A 23,032-nucleotide genomic window follows, 5' to 3' on the forward strand; every position below is an offset into this window, starting at 1 on the left:
ATTAATTAGCCTATGTAATTGATTACCAGTTTACTGGCCGTCTCGTCCATCTTAGATACGAAAGCTATATATTAAAGAGCTCAAGGGAGGTTTTACGTATATTTTTTGCGCCAGATGGTAACTGCAAACAAATTAAATTGTAGACGGAAAAATAACAATATAAAAATCTGGGTACTAATGAGCATGCTACCCGTTTCTGACTTCATAGAATATTCATTCAGAATATATTGATATATATATATATATATATATACGTATATTAGAATAAGCGCATCTGTCTGAATCACCCGCTTTATGCTATTATCATCGTAAAATTCTTTTTCAACGATCCAGAGGCTAAAATAAGATCATCCGTTGTATCCATGTTAAATGTAATCATACAAACTACTCAATATTAGTGTATTGATTATCTCACATACCTAAAACTATAGATAATCTAGTAGCCTAAATGATGTAATAACAATCATAGCGGTCAGATGAAATCGAAGATGGTAAGCTAATACTAGATTGCTTTACTGTATTCTATAGCATTTCGTGGTGAGTGGCTACGATAAATATCTCTGTCTCTACTGATTTGCCTTGCAAGATCAATAGATCATGAATAACGTAATATGAAGTAAGATAAGTAATATAATAACAATTGTAGCGGTAAGAAGAAGTCGAAGATAACAATTAAGCGTTACATTACTCTACTGTATTTTCTGTAATATTTAATGATCTATATCTATTTTAAATATATCCATTTCTACTGATTTTACTCTATATGATCAACTAATTACATATAGCATGATGTAGAATAAGATGAATGGTGTCATAATTACTGTAAGATAAGATAAGTGAAATACCGCATTAATGATTCCTGCCGTAAGATGAAATCGAAGACAGCGATCAAATGCTAAATTACTCTTCATAATTCTTTGGATTTAATAATCAGTATGTACGATAAATATATCTCTATTCATTTTATCTTTACCTAACAAGATCAACTAGTTATGTATAGCATGATATGGAGTAAGATGAATAATACGGTATTGATGCTATCACTATCATATAGCCTCATAAATGATATAATTACGATCGTACTCCTATGATGAAATTAAAGATAGCGGTCCAATGCTAAATTGCTTCACCGTATTTTATAATATGTAATGATAATAATCAGTATCGATGATATATGCCTCTCTCGACTTATTTTTACCCTCTAAGATCAATTCATCATACATAACATGATATGAAATGAGATAAGTGATAGCTTAATAACCGCAAAAGCAAGGTGTTATCCGCACTAGTAAACAGGTAATATTTATAAAAATAAAAAGTTTTATCCGTCAATAGATGACAATAGTAATAATAACAAATAAAAGGTTAAGTAGGGATTTTATTGTATTGGAAATGACTAAAATTTAACTCTTTATACTGTCGCTATCATAATACGCAATTTCATACTTGACATTTGACATGTGTACACTATGCAAAAAGAAAGCTATTGAATAATTGAATAATCGCCGTTCAGTTTTATTACTAGTCATTGTTATATTGATATCATCCTTAACAAACAACGATCTTTTAGTTTACTTAATACTATCCAATGGATAGAACTAGATAGAATCACATGGGCCTTCTTGGAGTCGACCATGCTCTGCTGTTATGGCAACCAGGGAAGACATCCATTTATAATGCTAATATTGAACTAGGTTAAGAGGTGAAAGATTGGGGCTTGATTCGACTAGTCAGTTCAATAGTAATTTCCCTATTCTTTTCATCGATATTGATATAGATACTAGTCTATTATTATTTTACTCTTTCTATCAATATCTTATCTAACTGTAGACAATTTGAGAAGGTTACTGTAATGTTATTGGTGGCTATAATCGGCATACAACAGGACATTGATTATAATCAATAGATCCAGTCATAATAGACCTAATTAAACGGTGAATTTTAACTTTTACTATTTACTGATAATTACTCATTGAAACAGAGTTAGATTGGTCCTTGTTTGTAATATAAAATAACTACTTTAAACATATATATACATTAATCATTTTTTACACTATAGTCATCATTGACAGATTAAACTTGGCTAGTCATATTGATTAGTTAAGTGGGTATCCAGCAATTGGCACAAGTAAAAGCTGTTTATCTCGCCTTATTTCACTCTATATCGTTATATACACACACACAGCGCAAGTTATCAGTATTTATAAAGCGTATCAAGATCTACGCATGTAACTATTGGCTTGTGTCAATTTAATTTGATCAATCTATCTTCATCTTTGCTATTGATTCGGTAAATTGAATATAAATAAAAGTCGTAACCAGTGAAAAAAATTAGTTTTTAGATAACTATGCTTGTGAGCATGGTTGAAACAGTAACCAAATACGTTGGCAAGGAATAATTCAATCGAAATTATCTTTCCTAGCTTCCCTATCAAGATATAAGCCTGGAACAGTTATTCAATCCTAATCACTTTTATCGGAGAATAACAACGGTACGAAGGAAAAATTAATGCATTCTGATATCATAACTTTGAATCAATAATTAGTGATAACGTTATTAGAAATTTTTTATATATTATAGTAATTAAGAGTAACAGTTCACTTATTTAATAATTGTCTTGCTTTATAACACCTTTTAACTTTTATTCTTTAAAATTGGGAACGATTTAACTTACCTGTATAAATAGAAACGATTAATTGCAATATATAATCCGTATTACTAGCAACAGCTGTACTAATTACTGTGGATTGCAAAGGAGATTCTTGCTTGATTATTACTTTCCAGTTGCTAATATTGTAGTACTTAAGGGAAAAAGAAAAAATTTGTTTCTCTTACTTTAGGGATAATCGAATGCACCCTACACTATCTATCAGTAACATTTTACTATTTTAATAGGATAGATCAAAATTAAAATCTCTTAACGTGATAAATTACCTCTTTGGTAACATGTTATTGCTCATTAATTGTAGTTACCGATAAGATCGAAGATAAGAATCTGCAGAAAAAAATAAAGCACAACAAATCATATTCAAGAAGCTGTATTTTGAAGAATATAGCAAGTATAAAAAAGGTGCAAAAGGTAAGCTATTTTTCAATCGCATAATAGGTATACGGATAGGAACAATTCTGAATTGATGCTTGATGATTATTTGATCCTGAATGGATCGAATATTGAAATGATGACTATGATTTTCAATCATTTTTATCCCATCTATCGCTTATTTATGGTAACACAGTAGAGTAAAGGTTAACAATTACTTGCTAAACTATTTCTTTATCTTCTTCTTCTAATAAGTTCATCCATTGTACTATTATTATCAGTGACTTGGACTTTCTTCTTCTGCACCGTTAATGATTCTATTTATCAGTATTTTCGAGATAAATAGAGATTGTAGATGCATACTATCGTTATTCTTTTAGTCAATAGTAATGGTACATAAAATCAAGACTTGATAAAATTTAGTAATAGCCATATTAAACAACAGGAGATTGAATTGAACAGTTCGTATTAGTCCATTTCCTTGTCATAAAATAGTAAAAAACAGAAAAAATGGGATGAATTCATGATTAAGAAAAGCAAATGATGTTGCTTATAAATCTAGAATTCTAAACTTGAACGGAGTATATTATTTGTCATTTTCAATTCATCTTTATTTTGCCATGCTAATGTCAGCGGGTAGTCGCATCAAACGCTGAAAAGATGATCATTTTTGTATTGTCTAATTATTTATGATGGCTTCATTAGCGAGTTTATTAGCCGAGCTAATAGGTTTATTCTACGTTTCGTTAACTATTAATATGTTCAAAATACGTCAACATCATTGACCTATTCTTTGGTTAACCAAAAAGCTACTGCTAGGGGGTGGTAGAGTGGGCCATGGTTGGTAGTAAATTCTATTTATTATGTAAACTCTATCATGGTTATTTGGTTGCATCTCTAATGTTTGTGATCATAAATGAGTTTCTTACTTTGATAAATCTTTCTAACTATCATAAATTATTATTTATTCCGTGGCATAGCTACGATTGCTTCATTTTATGAATCAAGATTTATTTATATCATTAAACCATTTTCTCCTTTTATCCGTCAATTTTTAAATTTTTTTCTGGCCTGTTTTTACTTTAATTGAGGTAATTAATAATAATTACTGGGCGACCTTGAATAGCATTGAATTATGTTGAAAAAAATTGGAAATGAGCTTAATCGAGTGCGCCTCCCTATAGCAACTGACAGTTATTGTTTTTTTTTAATCGTCCATAGCAGCAAAGTTCTCCCATCATCATAATTATATGAGTATATTACTTGACGATTAAAGTGGACTGTCTAGAATCACTTTTACTATCATATCGCGATATTAATTCCTACTGGAACTTTAACCCAACTCATACGCGTATTCATCTCTTCTCCGTAGCGATCTAAATTTGCCATCATATATAGTCATATTGGCGTCTTAGATGACAATTAATTAATCTTATAGATTTGGGCTAAAACCTGATAGAAATAGGGATGATTTAGTCATGCTTATAATTTTTAGCTATCCTTTAGGTATAGTCTATCCCTTCTGTCATGACTAATGTCGTCATTCTAACAATCTTGATGTCATCTGGGTCTCCTCTAGTATCATTTTACTAAGTTTAGTGGAGTATAGATCCTTTGGGTTGAAATAGTATTGCTAAGGTCTACACGAAGGCCTTGATTACTGTTATTGTCAATAATACACCTTCCAGGCTCGTTGTTAAGTAACCACTAGTACCATACCTCTATCATTACTTTATGACGTTGATGTATAGAGTAAGCAGACTACATACTGATACAGCCAGAAACCATTATATAGAATCATTATTTACATGGAGACACGATGTTGGGTACCCTGGATGACGCAATATGATAGTTCTTTTCTAGTTATCCATCATGGAGGCCATTGGTATTTTTGTTAGTTTATTACTTTTATAATCGGTAGAGCTTTTTAGTTGATAAAGTTTATTGGTATAGGAGTTTATCTTGATTAAACGAAGAAATTAAGCTTAGTGAAATCCTATAGGCAGGCTGAGTATGAGTACTAAGCGGTAGATAAAGCTGCAGGTTAATATTTTCATGGTGATAATAACCATACTTATATTTGAACCCTGACTGTAAAAGTGATCTTCCGGTCGGCCTTGACTGAATTCGATGCTATTCTATATACTTTAAACAGCAACTAGTCTGGGATCCAATTATTCATTAACTTAGTGGTGGTAAGGTTACGGGCTTGACCGTGACTTTTTAGGAGTGAAATCGTCATAGTATGAGCTTCTATATTTAGGCACTGCCAACGAAGGACAATCTTTTTTATACTGTAGAAGTACTGATAGCTATCATCGAAATCATATCCTCATATAAGAATAACATTTATGGATAAGACTGGACTATAAGGATCTTTCAAACAATCCGCAATTAGTAAAGCTATTGACAAAATAATGATAGTCGAATATACGATCGTTAATAGAGTTAAGGCGGAGAGGTTGGAGGTGGTCTTTAATAAGTAGTTTTTATTGTCTTGATAGTAAATTACTATCATACTACCTATCGATATCACATCATGAAATAGAAATGGCGTTTATTGACAAGATCGGACTATGAGGACCTTACAAGTATTGCGCTGATAAAGTTGTTGACAAAAGGTAGGGGAAAATCTGAAGTATGATACTTATAGTGAATAGACAATTATCACTGCTGCATAAATTGCTATGGGAAAGAAAGGTAAATCGTCTTGCAAGATTTTACATTAGTGCTTGAAAGATGGGATATAATGAAACGACATTACGCATTATCACTTTGATATGAATGCCATATATTAGCCTTAATAACGGGATATAATAAAATGACATTATACAGTTTCGTCGGAATATTGACTACATATATTAATGCGAAAGATAGGTTGGAATGAGATGATATTATGCGGTGTCGTCTTGATACTAACTGCATATATTGGCACTTATGGTAGGATATAATAAAACGATATTGTACGTTATCGTCTGACATTAATTGCATGTATTTGTGCAAAAAATAGGATATAATAAAACGATATTATGTATTATTGTCCTGATATTAATTGCATGTATGTTAATAGCGCTAACGATACAATATAATAAATGATATTATGCACTATCGTTCTGATATTAACTTCATATATTAGCACTGTTGTAATGTTAAAGATGGACAGTATTATTCAAAGGGTTTCGCTCCTAATAGCAGATCATATGTACTTTTGATGTAATTATTCCCCCGTTACAGCTGGTTCAAGACTTGCAATTCTTTTCACAACACATTATTGCTAAAATAATCCTTATCTAAGTTAACGTGCATATTTTCCTATAAATATGCCTTATATTCGCATTTTATATCTTTATCATAATTAATACGGTAATACGATGGAATCTATCAATTTTTACCTCTATGGATGAAATTATTTACTTAAGAATATCCTTATACTTTTAGCAACAACGATAAAAGTAGGATAGACAGCATATATAAAGATACCAATAGACATATTGGGGTGGTAAATGTGGACATTATATGCAAATCCAATGATAAATCAGGTTTGATATCAGTTCAATGATAAAAGAATAGATGTTTGTCCTAACTATAAGGATATGCAAAATTAGCCCATTCATAATCATAGTGTCTTCATATCATGTATATTTTGAACCTAAGCACTCTTACTCAGGTTAAAAAGACCGCTATGTATAATTATATTTATTTCATCATATCAACCTTTATTTTAAGTTATATTACTAGAGTATAGTGTGTTTAGGTAAAAAAGACGTACAATTTTTTAGGTTAAAAAATCCGTTGTTAAGTTCAATACGGATAACATTGTAAGCTGAAATGACAGATTCTAAGAATTTTCAAACAAATAAGGATAAAATATTAATTAGATAAGAATGTTGCGTGCAAAATTATTTATTCAAAAATACAAAATTGATTCTTCAAGCGTTTTTATCCAGCTATCGAACTGATACTGCAACAGTAGCAAAAGAAAGTGATATAAAATCATCAATTAATCTACATAATTAACTAGCGATGAATATTGAATAACAACTATTTCTCTTTCATATAACTATTATTTAATTGATTATCATGCCAATGATATGGCTAATAAGTTATGATTGGAAAGGCGTCATTTCTTTTGTTTAAAACTTGATTAATTTAAAAATATTTAATCACTTTGAAATTTTCTCTATCTAAATTAATATCCAATGAAATAACATCCAATTTCGATCATTCTTCGATCTCTTCTTTTCTTACAACAATGGGAATGTCGATTTTTTAACTTTAAAGGATGTTTTAGTTTTTATTCCAGCGGTCAGTAATAATTTTAAGAAAAACTTCTTTCATTACAATAATTTAGACTAAATTGTCTACAATTCTTAACGCTTAAATAATCAATTACCAGTCATTACCTAGAATGATAAATTACTAACCCTCCTCATTATTCATATTTATTTTTACTGATCAATTATATTAAAATAATGCTTATAATGTATTGTTAAACAATGTTCGACTTTTAGTAAAAAGTTACTTGAAGCCTTTCATCTACTACTTGACCAACATTATCTGTTAAGCGTAATAAATTAGTTATAAAGCTGAATTTTGAACAATTGCTCGCATTTTACAACTATTCGTATTTAGATAGGACATGCTAACAATAAGTGAATAAATTGACATATCATAGGTAAAAGTTTTACGATTTTAATTTCGTTTCAATCGAATCCTATTTTGATATTATATCGACAATAGGTATTACTATCCAAGATGGAAGTATATAACTACAGATGGAAGCAAAAGCGACAACGAAAAAAAATGCTTCGTTTTACCTTACTGGCGGTCATTTGTATGGGGTTGATTTGCTATGTAAGATCTCCATTGCTGATGTCCTCTTCAGAGCAAGGTAATAGGATTGAAATAAAAGTTAAATTACTGGAAAAAATACAATATCTAAATATTAAATTTGAAAACAGTTTAAAACTTGGCTATAGTCTATCCCTAAATAGGGAAAAGTTATTTGCGTAAACATTTAATTAGAAATATCCAGTTCACTGAAAGAAATCTCAAAGATTTTTTCTTACTTTTTTTCCCCTTCTTTTTATATCCTTTTCAATCGATGGATTAGTAGAAAATTCTTACAAATCAAAATCATCTCGCCGATTACTCAATTCTATTAGTACTATATCATCAGTTCTACCAACTGATCATTCTAATGGAAATGATAGTTATAACCATTTTATGCAGACATTGCAAGGTTGTGAAATGGAACGAAAGTCGACGCCGTATGTTTGGCTAGTTCTTCATATCTTTTTAATATTAATGATCTTTATAGGTAAATGATTTGATGGGTATTTTTCTTTCTAGAGTTTTTTCTTATGGCTAAATATCATTAACTGAAATTTCTTATAGTTGAAATCTCATCCATTGAATTAATAGTTTATCGATCTAGTAATCATTGAATATTCTAATCACTTCGATCGCTAGGGCTAGCTATTATTTGCGATGATCATTTTGTTCCATCGCTTGAAGTTATATGTGACCGATTAGAACTATCCGAAGATGTTGCTGGAGCAACTTTTATGGCGGCTGGTTCTTCAGCTCCAGAATTATTTACATCCTTAGCCTCCGTAACCGCTGACAATGAAGTTGGAGCTGGAACAATAGTAGGGTAAGTCATTACAGAAAATGAAATCATAGTAAATCAACGATTATACTTTACTAATTGGGCTATACATCTTATTTCTATTATAAGTTTCAGTAAAGCCTTGTAGATTGGAAAATGTTACTACTTATACTTATTATGACTCGCTTTTCTTATGTAGGAGTGCAGTATTTAATATACTAATTATTATTGCTCTCAGCGCTGCCTTCGCTAAAAGAGTAAGCTTTTCATTCATACGATCAATAATAAATCTTTTCATATGGTTAATATTCAGTAATTAGTGATATCGGTTAACTAATACTGCAAACCTAAAGTGAAATACTTTATAAGATGATCGTTTTTCAAACCAAATACTAAGAAAAATAATTTCATTTTTAACTAGGTTTTAAAAATTGATTGGCGACCACTAATTCGAGATTCTGTATTTTATGCAATCTCTATTATTATGTTTACGATTTTTGTAGCCGATTATAAAATTTATATTTATGAAGCCATCATATTATTAGTTATGTATGTCGTTTATGTTGTCCTGATGAAATTTAACCCGCAATTAATGAAATTAATGGCAGGAGAATATAAGTACGCGTATGCTTCATTCTACTGTAGTATATCTAAAATTGTATTCTACGGTATTTTAAGAAAATATTTGCATCATTGAATAACAAAATGCATAATTGTTTTATCATTTCTAGTTGTTCTAGAGCAGTCGATAATAAAGTAACCCCATCTAATACCCCTGAACTAGATGGTGACAACGATAAAAGCAGATCAGCTAATAATTCTAAACTTAATGGGTTGTTAACGCCTGATTATAGCCAAGATCCAAGGGCGTCTGACCTATTAAAGAATCCTTCTATTAGGACTGCTTCCTCTATCGTATCCAGCGAGACACAAAGTAATAGAGAGGACGAAAATGAAGACTTACTTAAGCATAAATTACCTTCCAATCGTGAATTTTCGACTCGAACTGTTACTAATAAGCAGATATTACCGAAATTACAAAATCAAGTATGTATTTCAATCTTTCGATGATTCACCTCAGTAATTAATTGGACTATACATATGTAGATAGTTGTGCAAAACTGTAACTATACGAAAAAATTTAAGAACATTTATTGTATATATCCAGGCCAGTTGTTATTTTTACACGTATATTTCTTCGAGTATGGAATACCGTTAAAGTAGCTGCAAACTATTTAAAAATGCCATTAAATTCTATTGTTCTTTCAGATCGATTAAAATCATTTTGTGTATATTATTTGCTTTAGAAATTTAATTGCAGCTTTACGAATGATAATACAATCGAAGATGAGCAGCAAAGTCTTGAAACTAAGAAACCACTTCCGCCGTTGTTTAAATCAGACTGTAAAGTAACTTTAACTAACGAAGAAAGTACCGGACCTCTGGAAAGTGTTGAGGATAGTGGATTGGAAGAGCATTATAAGGATAGAAATGTGGAAAGAGTAGATGAAAAAGCGAAAAAGCCAGAAAATGAAGAAGCAGATATAGACGAAGATGATGACAGATATTCTTTAGTAATTTGCTCTTGCATGCCGTCAATTATGCTCTCAATACCTCGAAAGCCCGAGGTTAGTCAATAAATCGTTATAATTTTTAAGCTAGCATCGAGTTTACAAATTGATTAGACTTTTCCAGTTACTAAATCCCATTTGCTGATCTTTTATCATTTTTCTTATATTCTATTTAGCCCAATGCAAAGTGTTTATGCTGGCAAATTTTTATCTTTGTCTTGAGATGGATACTGTTAATATTCTCCTTTCCTTTCATATGGGTGTTTTCATGGACTGTTCCGAACTGTTCAACCGAAAAATATAAAAAATACTATACACTTACCTTTATATTGTCTATTGTTTGGATTGCGGTATTAAGCTTCGGCATGGTTATCTTAGTATCTCGAACTGGTTGTATATTAAGCATTGACAGTTATACTATGGGCTTAGTTATCGTTGCGATTGGGACTAGTATCCCGGTAAGTTAATGAATTACCTTTTATAGATTGATAATATTAAAAAAAAATTTAACTATATATGGCTTACTGAATAAGAATGGTACTTAAATGTATTTTAAATTAATTAATATTTAGGATGCATTAAGCTCAATATTTGCAGTTCGAGATGGACATGGTGATATGGCCGTTTCCAATGCTATTGGATCAAATATTTTTGACATTAACCTTGGATTAGGTTTGCCATACTTGATAAGAATTTTGATCGATAAAGGAAAACCCTATATACTACATGTTACTGAAGCAGATCAATTCTTGGTAAGGCTATATATAAATAAGATGCTAAGTCTACTCCTACAATTCAATTTCAGAAATCGTAATATACGGCACATCTTTAAATTAACATTTCAAGATGGACATACAAATATTAAGATAGATACTAATAGAAAAAATGCTACAAATTTTTTATTACTTTCATTCTAGGATACAAGTGCTCTTCCAATCAATCCGTTTGTAAAATTTGGAATAGTACTATTAATTATATTAATTTTGGTCTTAATGATCTTCGTTATTGTAAAATTTCGGTTAAATCGGGTAATAGGCATTTCATTAGTTTTTCTTTATGCCATATTTTTAGTTTATGCATTTATACAGGACGCAGTTTGTAAATACCATTGTTAATATAATATTAAAATTGTAACGTGTAGATTGGCCATGTATGCTATTATGCGTCGTGAACTGGTAGTTGTTTACAATGTAAATTATATGACAACATATACAGATATGCACTAAAAGTGCATTGTAAGTATGTGGAATTGCGAATTTTTTTCTGTCAAAGAAATTGATTTATTAAGCATGATATTTTGACTTGTTCTCACATTTAGCGTTATTCCTCACTTTCTTCATGCTTCTTTTTATGCAATGATTTTAATTTTTCCATCCAACGTGATTGTTTATTGGACGGAGATGGGAAACTACTCTGTTTTAATTGATACAAAATTAATATAATTAATTACATCTATAGACCTAATGCTATTAACATAAAATTAACTTTATCATTACAAAGACTTCTATATATATAACGTATATGATATATACCGTTTAAGCTGGAATATGCGTTAAGTATACACTATAAGGTGAGATGATAAATATCGTCCATCGATTTAAATTGATATAATACGTACATCTAAGGCGTAATTCCTTTGTAATTGTGCTTGTTTGGCATCCTCTAGTATTACATTGGACGGTTTACAACCAAATATAGCTTCATCGTGTGAAATTATAGGTTTACAGATTGTTTCCGTGCTATCCTAAAAATCAAATCAAATAAAAAATTTTAATCGTTGATTTATTGCTATGGCTGGTTTTTGATTGAAAGCTTGAAGACTTTATGTTGTATATATATACTGTATAGTATTACCTGAGATTTCTTTTGATTTGGTGTAAATGGTTTCGATACAAAGGTTTCTGAGTTATCAATATCGTTAACAGCATCCATATCGACTTTTTCTCTGAAATCTAGAAAACATTTGAAATGTAGCTTTTGCAACATTAATCACAGCAATCACTACTATTCGTTAAAAAGGTTAACGAGATTGCCAAGTAGTCTTCATCGAATAACTTCTGCTAATGGTTATATAAGACTTCCCTTTACAATAAATTGTGACCTACCAGTGACTTCTAGGTCAAAACTTTTTGTATTCTTGATAGTGGTCCATTCACGATCACTTTTGGACTGTAAAAAATCGCTTTTTGCTAATAATAGTGAGAGAAGCATTATCTTTTGTTAATCACAATTAATTTCTGTTGCTTAATGTTTCATGATTGATTCCTTACCACTTACATCTTATTATATCATTATAGATCTCTATTATTTTGTGTTAGGTAATATCATGTAAACACCTACTGTATATAGCAGCCAAGTTACATTAGCGTACTGTACGAGTATAACTAATATATACTAATGAGGTAAGATAAATTTGAGTTAAATATATATATTATCATCAGCGTGTCGACTATAGGCGATAAAAGAACTAACTTGAATCTTTTAACTGGTATCTTGTCCTAGTTTTAAGCTTTTCAGCATCAGACTAACAAAATTAAAAAAAAAAATTAAGTATAGAAGGTTACATGTGTAAAATTATAATGTTATTTGATATTATTGGTACAATTATATCCTTTTCTGTAATCGCATGTGTAACGGAGCTGTACATACCATTTTGTCATATCCAGGTATAATTTTGCTGTAATTTTTACTATTTAAGAATTTAAAGATAAATTTACAAATTTATCAGTCCTATATAAATGATCTATATGGCAATTAGCTTCAGATTCGTCATGATGTTAAAAATCGCATACTGAATATACGGGTGTGCACTACGGAGCCACCGTATGAAAATGAGTTTGGGTTGCAGAAACTTTGATAGTCTGGATTACAGTCTGAATTACTGGGTGGCAGAAACTTGCAGTACTGTATATGGAGTCTATAATAACAACGGTATTGTTGTGCAGCTCGCATACTATTTCAGCGATTATGTACAGTATTTACCAGGTTGCAGACACTTTGTGGATGATGATATCATAAGAAGATTTAGTATTCAAATCTTTATCATTTCTAACCTACTGGTTCTTGATGAAGTTAGTTTGCTGTCTTTTCTTGCATCGTATCTATCGCGATAGTAATCACTTCGTGATCCTTGACTATGTCTAGCTTTCTCGTCATCATCGTAACGACGATGACCTGGATCTCGCTCTCTACTCCTACTACGATGTCGGTCGCGTCGCGAGTCGTATTTATCACGGTGTCGAGAATCGTTATAATATCTTTCAGATCTGCTATTTCGAGACATTGATCTAAAAGTGTAGAGTAGAGATCAAAGAATCAATATAATACCTTTCAGATCTGTCCATTGGAGATATAGATTAGCAACTGCAGATAGAATAAGGTTTGCTACAGAATAGACCTCCAAGTACATGGGACACTTACTGTAGAGCTGTTCATATGGCATGCATTTACTACTATGATTAGAACTATTACCGGTAGGTTCTCGAACTATTCTACGCATTTGATTTATTGCAGATGGATAAATACTACGATCACTGTAATGAATAATGCTGTCCAGCAGAATGTTGTATTGACAGTGGTTGATATTCATTCGTAGCGACTATTTCTACTTCAACCGCCTAATTGTCAGTTGTACTATCCAGTCTACATAATTTTAACAGTCTAGTTTACATGCATAGACGAAGATTGATTACCACTCTCTTATTGCCTCATTACTGATAGCCAATAATTAACCGATTGAGTGATATATGAATTTGGTATACGCGTACGATATAAGAATTTCTGTTGTGATCACTCCTAACGAGTACTACCTCACTACTGCAGAAGGATTTGTGCCAATAATCCTCCATAACATAGTCCATAAGCTATCCATCTACTTGGTACTCGAGATTAAGACTTAATAACTTAACCTACTTACAATATGATCGTTTACCGATAGTTTTGCTGCAATTCTATTTATTATTGTTGATTGGAGCTTGGAGCTTGGAAGGCCAAAAAGTTGAACAACTGCATCATTACAGTGCACAGCGTAAAGTATATACTGTATTGTAAGTGTATCCGTGGCGGGGCTTCGGCCTTACGGTACTGTACTGTATAATACTTATATATAGTATGGTGTATAGTAACATATATATGTTATACTGTATACATGTTATATATATGTTACGGCCAATGTCGGTAATGAATATATATATATGTTATACTGTATATATGTTATATATACATATATATATATACATATACAGTATTCACTATATTCAGTATAGTAATGTGCATCTACTAAAAAAGTTGCGAGAGTGCAGTGTTCCTGGTAGCACTAGTATTCCATACTGTATGTACAGTATTGTATAGTAAAATTGTTAATACTAGTCGACGGCTAGAATGTACTGCAGTACTTTAATCCATTAACCTTAAGGGAGTTTAGGTTAGCTGCTAAATTCTCGCATGGTTGTACTAGGAAATATAATTTGAGACGATAATATCCAGTTTCAGTTCAATTTAAAAAATAAATAAATTAGTGTACAGATCTAGAGCTTTTAAAGAGCAGTACAAAGTTAGCTGCTTAATTCTCGCGTGGATTGTACTGGACAAATAATATGAGATGATAATATCTAATTTCAATTCAATTTAAAATAAAAATAACTCAATAAATAATAAATCACGTAGATATACAGATTTACAGCTTTTAATGAGTAGTATAAGGATAGCTACTAAATTCTAATATGAAGTGTAATGGAAAAATAATTTAAGATGATAATATCTAATTTCAATTCTATTTAAAATAAAATAATTCAATAAATAATAAAACACGTAGATATACAGATTTACAGATTTCAATGAGTAGCACAAAGTTAACTGCTTAATTCTCGCATGGATTGTGTTAAAAAAATAATTTGAGATGATAATATTTAATATCAATTCAATTTAAAATAATGAATAAATAATAAAACACGTAGATATACAGATTTACAGCTTTTAATGAGTAGTATAAGGATAGCTACTAAATTCTAATATGGAGTGTACTAGAAAAATAATTTAAGAGATAATATCCAATTTTAATTCTATTTAAAAAATAAATAAATGTACAGATCTAGGGCTTTTAATATGTAGTATAGGGTTAGCTGCTTTATTTTCGCGTAGATTGGACTAGAAAATTAATTTGAGATGATAACATCTAATTTCAACTCAATTTAAAAATAAACAAAGTTGCAGAGTTAGAGCTTTTAATGATCATAAGTAGCACAAAGACTAGCTTCCAAATTCTTGCATGAATTGCACTAGAAAAATTTGAGATGATAATTTCCAATATTTTAATTCTATTTAAAAATAAGTAGATGTACGTATACTATAGATCTAGAGCTTTTAGTGAGTAGTACAAAGTTAATCAGTAAATTCTCGCATTGATTGTACTAGAAAAATAATTTGAGATGATAACATCCAATTTTAATTCAATTTATATACGGAGTAGTACATGAGGCAATTTCTAATTGTGTAAGAAATGATGTACTATTCATAATAAATAAACAACAATATACTCTTGATTTAGGTTTCTTAATTCTTCTCAGTACTCTATTATTTTCAGGGTATGCTTGGCGATACTTATACCACTGTGCATGGACACTGAATTCAATTTGGTATTATTAGCTATAAGTCAACGTTAACGTTAATTTTTTCTAACATTATAGTCTCTACCTTGAATGAATAAAACTTATCTAGACAGTAAAATCTTGGAAAATTGAAAGGTGATAATAAATTGATAGTATACATCTACTGGAAGAGTTTAATAATGGATATGAAATATCCTCGTACTTTCGATGAATATCGTTACATGATAAAATTTTAAAATTACAGCAGTAAAGTATTCGTAACGTATTGGCTATAGTTTTATGTGCTATCAATACATCCATATCCATATGCTATCCCTTTTTACCCTACATAAATCGTGGACATTTAGTATACCTAAGTGTACCCTATAACCTCGCATATACAATTGTACACGTATATTAGCTTGCATTATGATTACATTAAAATTGCTTGCATGCTACGTACCTGTCTGAATTCGTTCGTGTTATGCAGCAACAATAGTTACAATTAGCGATTTGATGGGCAATATATGCGTCTATCATAAATATATTAGGAACGCCTTATGAAATCTTAATGCAGATGTCTATATTGTATTAGTATGTACACACTACTACGTAGGTATAGGGTAGTTATCCATGTTAGAATTTAATCAGTCGTTTCGGATCTCCTAAAAGTAACCGCATAGCTCAAACAGAGACTTCAAAATTTTTTATTGAAAGTTTCCTGGCTCAAATAACACGCATATATCACTTCACTAACAATCACACATGCTGTACTCTTGTAGTTATACTGTATATGGCTTACTATTTATTGAATCATGTATGGAGAGCAATGGATACTATGCGGGTAAATACATGCTAATTTGCACATTTTTTATTTCAAGTCCATTATTCTCTTCATCGTTGCAGTTAGTAAAGATTAATCTGAATCACCAGGTAATCGCGGAGATTGATTTACATACACGTAGTAGTATACGGCATAACCAGTGAATATTAATTAAATGTTTATCTACTAAATTGGTAATTAGAGTTTCAACATCGGTTTTGCTACACTATCGTGCTATGGAAAATAATACAATGAGCGTGCTACAATCTAATGTAGTGATTGCAATAATTACTAGTCTGCACTTATTAGGAGCCAATTTTCAACAGGGTAGTAGATAGTATACATTTCTGCACGTTAGAATGCAGGCTTGGGCTTAGTTTCTTCCCAGTGAGCTATTTTGGGAAGAGCTGCAACCCTTTGGTACAGAGATTTTAGTCTGTCGCTGCTGACATCGCCAACCAAACCAGAAACAGTCTTTATCATGCGATAGTACGCCAAGTCAGCATAGGTTAACGAGTTTCCAAGTAAGTAATCTCCACCGCTACTTTCATACAATCTATCAAGATTTCGCAAGAATTTAGGAACGGTTTCTTCCTTAAACTTTTTTTGAAGTTCAGCCTAGTTGCAAGTGTTCGATTCAAAAGGGTATAAAATTACAATTTTTACTGTTAAGACAATAACCTACTGTAAATAGCAGTATCGACGATTACCTTTTTTTCAGGATCTTGCTCAAAGTAAGCACACTTCCAGAAATTTTCCAAAACATCATCATCTATAGCACTAACATACATGTCAGCTAAGGCTTCTTCTTCCAAGTTTTTACCTGCCAATCCTGGCATAGTAGTACAATACAGTAAGTCAATAACAAAGATAGTAATACCAAGTTAATACACCGTATAAATAAAATGATGATTAGGACGGTACACCATCTTTATCTTAGCATTGTATAAGGTATGGAACAAGCAAATGTGGAATTCAATATTAGAAGAAAATATACCTGCTAGACGTGCAGCGTAGCGAGCAATTGCTCGACTTTGACATATTTTCTGTCCGTTGACTTCTAACACGGGTACTTGGGTGAAAGGAAAACCACCTAGTACGGGAAGATATTTTGGTAAGATGATCGGTATTATCTATAACATTAAGTAATGGATTTACTGATGCATTTTATGTTATATTATATGTTTTACATATAATTAAAACTACACACAAAAGCCCCAGGTGCGATTATTACAGTATTGTACAAATGAGTAGATATCAAAATAGAAACCGAAGATAGTTATCATGAGAATACATGCACAACTACTACAGCATTGAAATTAAAAATTAGCCTAATATTCAATTCACTTCTGTCATTAAGGCATCAATAAAATTCTACTCGTTCCTTGTAAGTTTACACCCTCTGTAGTAAATTGGCAGAATTTGAATTGATGACGTTGTCCATTCGCACAAATATATTGCTACTGTACAAACAGTATCTGCAGTAGTAGACTAAGTAACAGATCAGCAGTTTCAAATGCACGCTAATTGTAAATACAGTATCGTACTGTACTTTGTTGTAAAGTTCAGAAAATAGTTTGTACAAATTCTTTATTATACAGTATGTCCAGCGCCTGGACTGGACTCCTGGCAGAGATGTTGATTATTTTGCTTCCATGGACAATGGACATGCTTACGGAATTGAGCGGTATCTTGTGCATTTGAGCATCGCAGGTTTACAGCATTCTGCTAGCATGGCTAAATACAACCTGAATTCGAAGTAGACTAAATAGAATTGTTCTAAAATTGCAATTTGAAAACAGTATCTGTAACCAACTAAAGCTACCTAATGACTATAGCATAGTAGTCATCAAGCACACGGTGGAAATCAATCGGTCGTACAGTATGTAGACTAATAAGAGTTTTTATGACTCTTGTATGCGAAATAGAAGCTCGAACAATGGCGATGTTGAGAAGATTTATAAGGTTAGCAAGGAGGATTTGCTGTCCAATACGATTCACAGGATCCACAATCTCATGGTAGCAGAGTTACAAATGAGATTTCAATTAATTCATTAATTGGAGTGGCGTTCTCTGCATGTCATCAGCGTATCCATGCAGCAAACAAGCCGATGACGTTGTTAGGAACATCTCATCCTTCCCATGCAGTTAAGGTGGAAATTCAGAAAATAGCAAACTAGGCTATCATTGGCCAAACTGTTGTTTTCATGCTACTTCCTATTTGCTAATTTCAAATTACAGTACGGGATCGTCTTTGAAGCTATATTGGCCGAGCTCGTATCCTATGGGTGCATTGACTCACCTTCAGCTTTAATTTTAGGCCAATCTTTAAACTCGAAGCGGAAATCCTCAAATTCAATGCCACCTTGGACTAGGACCAACCGAATCAATTCAGCACGAACTTCGCCGTTAAAATAAATCAATTTCATGATGTAATTTTTCCACAGCTACAAGAGATGCCAGAGCCAAGACCAAGCAAGTAAAAGTGCTGAAATGCAACTGCAGCTTGTTATTGATGTAGTAGAGAAGAGCAATTTTGGTTTTGTTGTTGGTTTGTAGAAGACATTTAATTTGCATACTGTATACGATCTGCAGTAGCCAATACAAACGAGCAAACAATAGCAAATTTGTTCTGATAAATTACTTGATCCAGTATGGCTCCATCGAGCCGTTTCGTGCCACTAGAGGGCAGCAGCATCAACCTATTGTTAAAAATGCTGCGTCAAGTCACGTGGTTACTACGTCATCTTATGACCGTGTTGTATTTGTTTGTTTTAAACTGTATTGTACTGAGTATGGCTAATAAGTATAGTATAGAACTGTACAGTCTACTAGGGACATTTTGTAGTCACATATCCACTTCTACAGTATAGTATGTCTACAAGCAACATGGCGTGATGTTGTAATGTTGATGTTAGTCTTGTTTTGTAGGGGTACTGTATAGTAGAATTTAATTTTCTCAATTCATACGCGTGGTGTCGGTATTCTTTTATACTCAGATACATGGACAGTTGATCACAACGTTTTAATGAATACTACAATCATGCCGCAAATACCGAGAATAGAACAGGAACGTGGGAGTGCTGTTGCAGTAAAGTCCATGTGTAACGCGTGCTTTTACGCGACCTATTTTGCCTGGCGATGTGTCTGCAGACCGTATACCATACTGCTTAAAACCAACTTTGCAGGCTAATAGTAGCTAATTTGGATGTCAATCGGGGACAGTACAGTATAGTGTAGCATTACAGATATGCGATACAGCTGAAATAAGCAGTAAAATAATCAGCTTCCAAATTATCACGAGTGAACAACCATTTGCTGTTCGTAGTCCTTGCTTGATGGTACTGTGCAGTACTGTACACTGTGTACAGTAGCTACTGTATTTGACCATAGACTCCTGGGCACCAGTGGGCATGAAACTCCTTTGGACGGACAGACATTTATCCTAGTTTGGTCAATAAATTGTGTCAAACACTTCATGATGATAGTACTTTAGTATGCAGACAGTCGACTCTAAATTGACCGATTTTTCTAAATGAAGTAATATTCCATTGCCTGTTACTAAGCTCTGCTTAGAAGCAGTCAATTTAGATCATGAATGCTATTCAAATGAATACGAGTGATTTCAAAAACCGACACGGAAGACCTACTCTACTGTACTGTATATAGATGAGTAATTATTTTTCGACATTTTCGGCCTTATCTAGTATGAAAGTCCGTCCATCCGAGGAGAGTTTCATGTCCAGGTATTTTTTCTACTCTACAGTACATGTACAGTGTACACTGTACAGTATAACGGAGTAGTGACTGACTCGCGGACAGATGCCCTCTTTCCAAAATCCAAGTAGTATTTATGCGCAGGCTCGAGCTAAAGACGATCTCTTGCAGCCATTTTTACATCATAAGGTAAGCATGGTGCCCTTCGATATTATCGTGAGGAATCTTGTCAATCTTTCTTGTAGGCAATATCATTTCATATTGAAAACGGATAGATCAATCATTTTTGAACAATATTTTTACTTTTTTTTCCATTCTTAATGTTCAACTTGATTACTACACGATATTCTTCTTGCCTCTGTAACACTACATCATAAAAATGCCAGCAGTACATCGACAGTATGGAGGACTATCCTATAGCCAACACTTACTTTAAGACTCGGTTACAACTTACTACTCGTGTGTTATGTCCGCGACTATAAGTTTAGTTATGTTCTCTTAATTGGCTTGAAATAATCTGGAATTTTAGTCAGTTTTAGACTAGGATGCTAAAACTTAAAATAGATTTTAAATTTTCGGATAGCGTTGATTTAGTTATGCGGTTGCTAGTAAATGGTCTGTCTCATTTTACTTTTAATGTACTACTTGAATATTATCAGGACTTTTAACTACTATTGAAGTTAGGCATGATGTCTAATTTATAGTACATACGGGAGATGGGTAGCTGAAATTCGTTATAACAGGATTACTGATACGTATGCTTGTAGGCGTTGTGCAGTACGATAGCGCCGATGGTAGTTGTGATATTTTGATGAACTGTATGCAGTGTTTCTACTCATCTTGTTAGTGTTTGGTGGCAACGGCATAATATAGACGAAAGAGAGAGCGACAAGAAAGTAGTACTAACCGAGAACTCTACTGTACCCTAATAGTCTAATTATCATGAGTAATGGTAGACGCTCGATCATTCATGAAATGTCACATGTCTTGCAATTTACTTCTACATCAACATGCAGTACTATATTTTCCATCCTGCATACCAATAAAATCTTCTTTCATCAGCTGAAGAGTCTCGACAGTACTGTATGATTATTATCTCTAGCTGCCTTCTGGCGAAAAAGTAGTGATTGAAATACATGTGTTATTAACTTAATTTTTGTGTTATAGTTGTAGTCATGGGCCGTGTTATAAGAGGTCAAAGAAAGGGAGCTGGAAGTGTATTTCGCTCTCATGTACAACATAGGAAAGGAGCCGTAAAACTACGTGTGTTGGATTATGCAGAAAGGCACGGCTATATTCGTGGTATTGTTAAAGAAATAGTTCACGATCCTGGTCGTGGTGCACCTTTAGCCAAGGTAGCATTTCGGGATCCATACCGCTACCGACTAAGGACTGAAACATTCCTTGCTGTTGAAGGAGTATATACAGGACAATTTGTATACTGCGGTAAAAAAGGTAGGAAAATGATTCTCTAACTGATATCTCCATCACCTGAACAGTCAGATTAGAATTCTACTTTTCACTATTTTATTTGATGTTGTTGTAATCGCACGACTTTAACTAACATGCGTATTGATTCATTTTAGCTAATTTAACGATGGGCAATTGCATGCCTATTGGCGAAATGCCCGAGGGTACCGTGGTATGCGGTGTTGAAGAAAAGCCTGGTGACCGTGGTAAAATAGCCAGAGCTTCCGGCAACTCTGCAACTGTTATTTCGCATAATCCTGATTCTGGACGTACACGTGTTCGATTACCTTCCGGTGCTAAGAAGGTTCTTTCATCCTCTAGCCGAGCTATCGTCGGGATTGTTGCTGGCGGTGGACGTACTGAAAAACCATTGTTGAAAGCTGGTAGAGCTTATCATAAATTTAAAGTAAAGCGTAACTGTTGGCCTCGTGTGCGTGGTGTGGCCATGAATGTAAGTGTCCTACTAGTGTTTAGATAGTAATCCTTGGTGCTTTCCTTATCTGTATAGAAAATCATGGCACTATACTATAGACCAGTATATTGTACAATACTGAAAAAATAGCTACTATTGAACTGGTGGAATATATATGTTACTAATATTAATTTTTCATTTTATTATAGCCTGTCGACCATCCACATGGTGGTGGTAACCATCAACATATTGGTACACCATCAACTGTTAGACGTGACACTCCTGCAGGTCGTAAAGTCGGTCTTATTGCTGCTAGGAGAACTGGTCGTCTACGTGGTGGTAGTAAATCATTTGATAAGGATTAAGCGAAAGAATTTAAAAATGGCACTGTTGTACAATGTAACATTTCTTAATTAAGAAATAAAAAACGATCATTCGATGTTGATAGTATAAATTACATAATAAGGTGTTGACTTACTTTATGGTATTACTTACTGCTTGATAATGCGAATGATGTATTCTAACCATGGAGTTCAGTTGGCTTTGTTAGTAGTGTAGGTCTACGTCAATTTCTAGATACCTACTTTGTGCATGTGGTCAACGTAAAACTCATTTGTTATTACAACGTGGTTAAGATGTTCTCGACGTCATTAGTAACATTCAAGTAGTAAAATGCTTAACCGCTGTTGATATCAAAGGTTGACTCAAGAAGCAAACCTTACTACTTATTTAGCGGTCGGCTACAGTAAGCTTAGCATTTAATTCAGTTCATACAGTACGGCACATAAATTGCAAGGGCAAA

At 32.6% G+C, this 23,032-nt stretch overlaps 4 protein-coding genes across 4 annotated transcripts; 2 read left to right on the forward strand and 2 right to left on the reverse strand.

Annotated features, from left to right (window-relative positions):
* Positions 1 to 8,578: 8,578 nt before the first annotated feature.
* TRIADDRAFT_14805 (uncharacterized protein) lies at positions 8,579 to 10,924 on the forward strand (the record flags this gene model as incomplete). The annotated part of the gene is made up of 6 exons (XM_002108052.1): positions 8,579 to 8,697; positions 8,852 to 8,909; positions 9,074 to 9,270; positions 9,576 to 9,660; positions 10,412 to 10,681; positions 10,796 to 10,924. Coding segments are annotated over 6 exons (858 nt in total), but the record flags the coding sequence as incomplete, so codon positions are not given.
* Positions 10,925 to 11,543: 619 nt separating this feature from the next.
* TRIADDRAFT_52204 (uncharacterized protein) lies at positions 11,544 to 13,567 on the reverse strand (the record flags this gene model as incomplete). Its single annotated transcript, XM_002108788.1, has 8 exons — positions 11,544 to 11,636; positions 11,842 to 11,967; positions 12,078 to 12,175; positions 12,329 to 12,412; positions 12,696 to 12,747; positions 12,873 to 12,912; positions 13,277 to 13,510; positions 13,551 to 13,567. 8 exons carry the CDS (start codon positions 13,565 to 13,567, stop codon positions 11,544 to 11,546), a joined length of 744 nt encoding a protein of 247 aa, XP_002108824.1.
* A 3,084-nt stretch (positions 13,568 to 16,651) lies between these two features.
* TRIADDRAFT_63522 (expressed hypothetical protein) lies at positions 16,652 to 19,080 on the reverse strand. Its single transcript, XM_002108789.1, has 4 exons — positions 18,934 to 19,080; positions 17,629 to 17,724; positions 17,342 to 17,463; positions 16,652 to 17,249 (listed from the first exon to the last, which is right to left on the reverse strand). Exons 1-4 carry the CDS (start codon positions 19,058 to 19,060, stop codon positions 16,986 to 16,988), a joined length of 609 nt encoding a protein of 202 aa, XP_002108825.1. The 5' UTR covers positions 19,061 to 19,080; the 3' UTR covers positions 16,652 to 16,985.
* Positions 19,081 to 20,510: 1,430 nt separating this feature from the next.
* TRIADDRAFT_36990 (expressed hypothetical protein) lies at positions 20,511 to 22,686 on the forward strand. The gene is made up of 4 exons (XM_002108053.1): positions 20,511 to 20,537; positions 21,516 to 21,803; positions 21,935 to 22,269; positions 22,440 to 22,686. Exons 2-4 carry the CDS (start codon positions 21,524 to 21,526, stop codon positions 22,593 to 22,595), a joined length of 771 nt encoding a protein of 256 aa, XP_002108089.1. The 5' UTR covers positions 20,511 to 20,537; positions 21,516 to 21,523; the 3' UTR covers positions 22,596 to 22,686.
* The last annotated feature ends 346 nt before the right edge of the window (positions 22,687 to 23,032 follow it).

The sequence above is a fragment of the Trichoplax adhaerens genome, genomic scaffold, assembly GCF_000150275.1.
Source record: "Trichoplax adhaerens TRIADscaffold_1 genomic scaffold, whole genome shotgun sequence".
In the NCBI taxonomy this organism is placed as follows: Eukaryota; Metazoa; Placozoa; class Uniplacotomia; order Trichoplacea; family Trichoplacidae; genus Trichoplax; species Trichoplax adhaerens.

What these genes read in the sequence shown, in the direction of transcription:
- TRIADDRAFT_36990 (XM_002108053.1), top strand. Translation starts at nt 21,524, where the DNA reads ATGGGCCGTGTTATAAGAGGTCAAAGAAAGGGAGCTGGAAGTGTATTT. An exon ending in TGTATACTGCGGTAAAAAAG is followed by an intron (nt 21,804 to 21,934) that starts GTAGGAAAATGA and finishes GATTCATTTTAG; the next exon opens with CTAATTTAACGATGGGCAAT. An exon ending in TGCGTGGTGTGGCCATGAAT is followed by an intron (nt 22,270 to 22,439) that starts GTAAGTGTCCTA and finishes ATTTTATTATAG; the next exon opens with CCTGTCGACCATCCACATGG.
- TRIADDRAFT_63522 (XM_002108789.1), bottom strand. Translation starts at nt 19,060, where the DNA reads ATGAAATTGATTTATTTTAACGGCGAAGTTCGTGCTGAATTGATTCGG. An exon ending in GCCTAAAATTAAAGCTGAAG is followed by an intron (nt 17,725 to 18,933) that starts GTGAGTCAATGC and finishes TTCCCGTACTAG; the next exon opens with GTGGTTTTCCTTTCACCCAA. An exon ending in CTACGCTGCACGTCTAGCAG is followed by an intron (nt 17,464 to 17,628) that starts GTATATTTTCTT and finishes CTACTATGCCAG; the next exon opens with GATTGGCAGGTAAAAACTTG.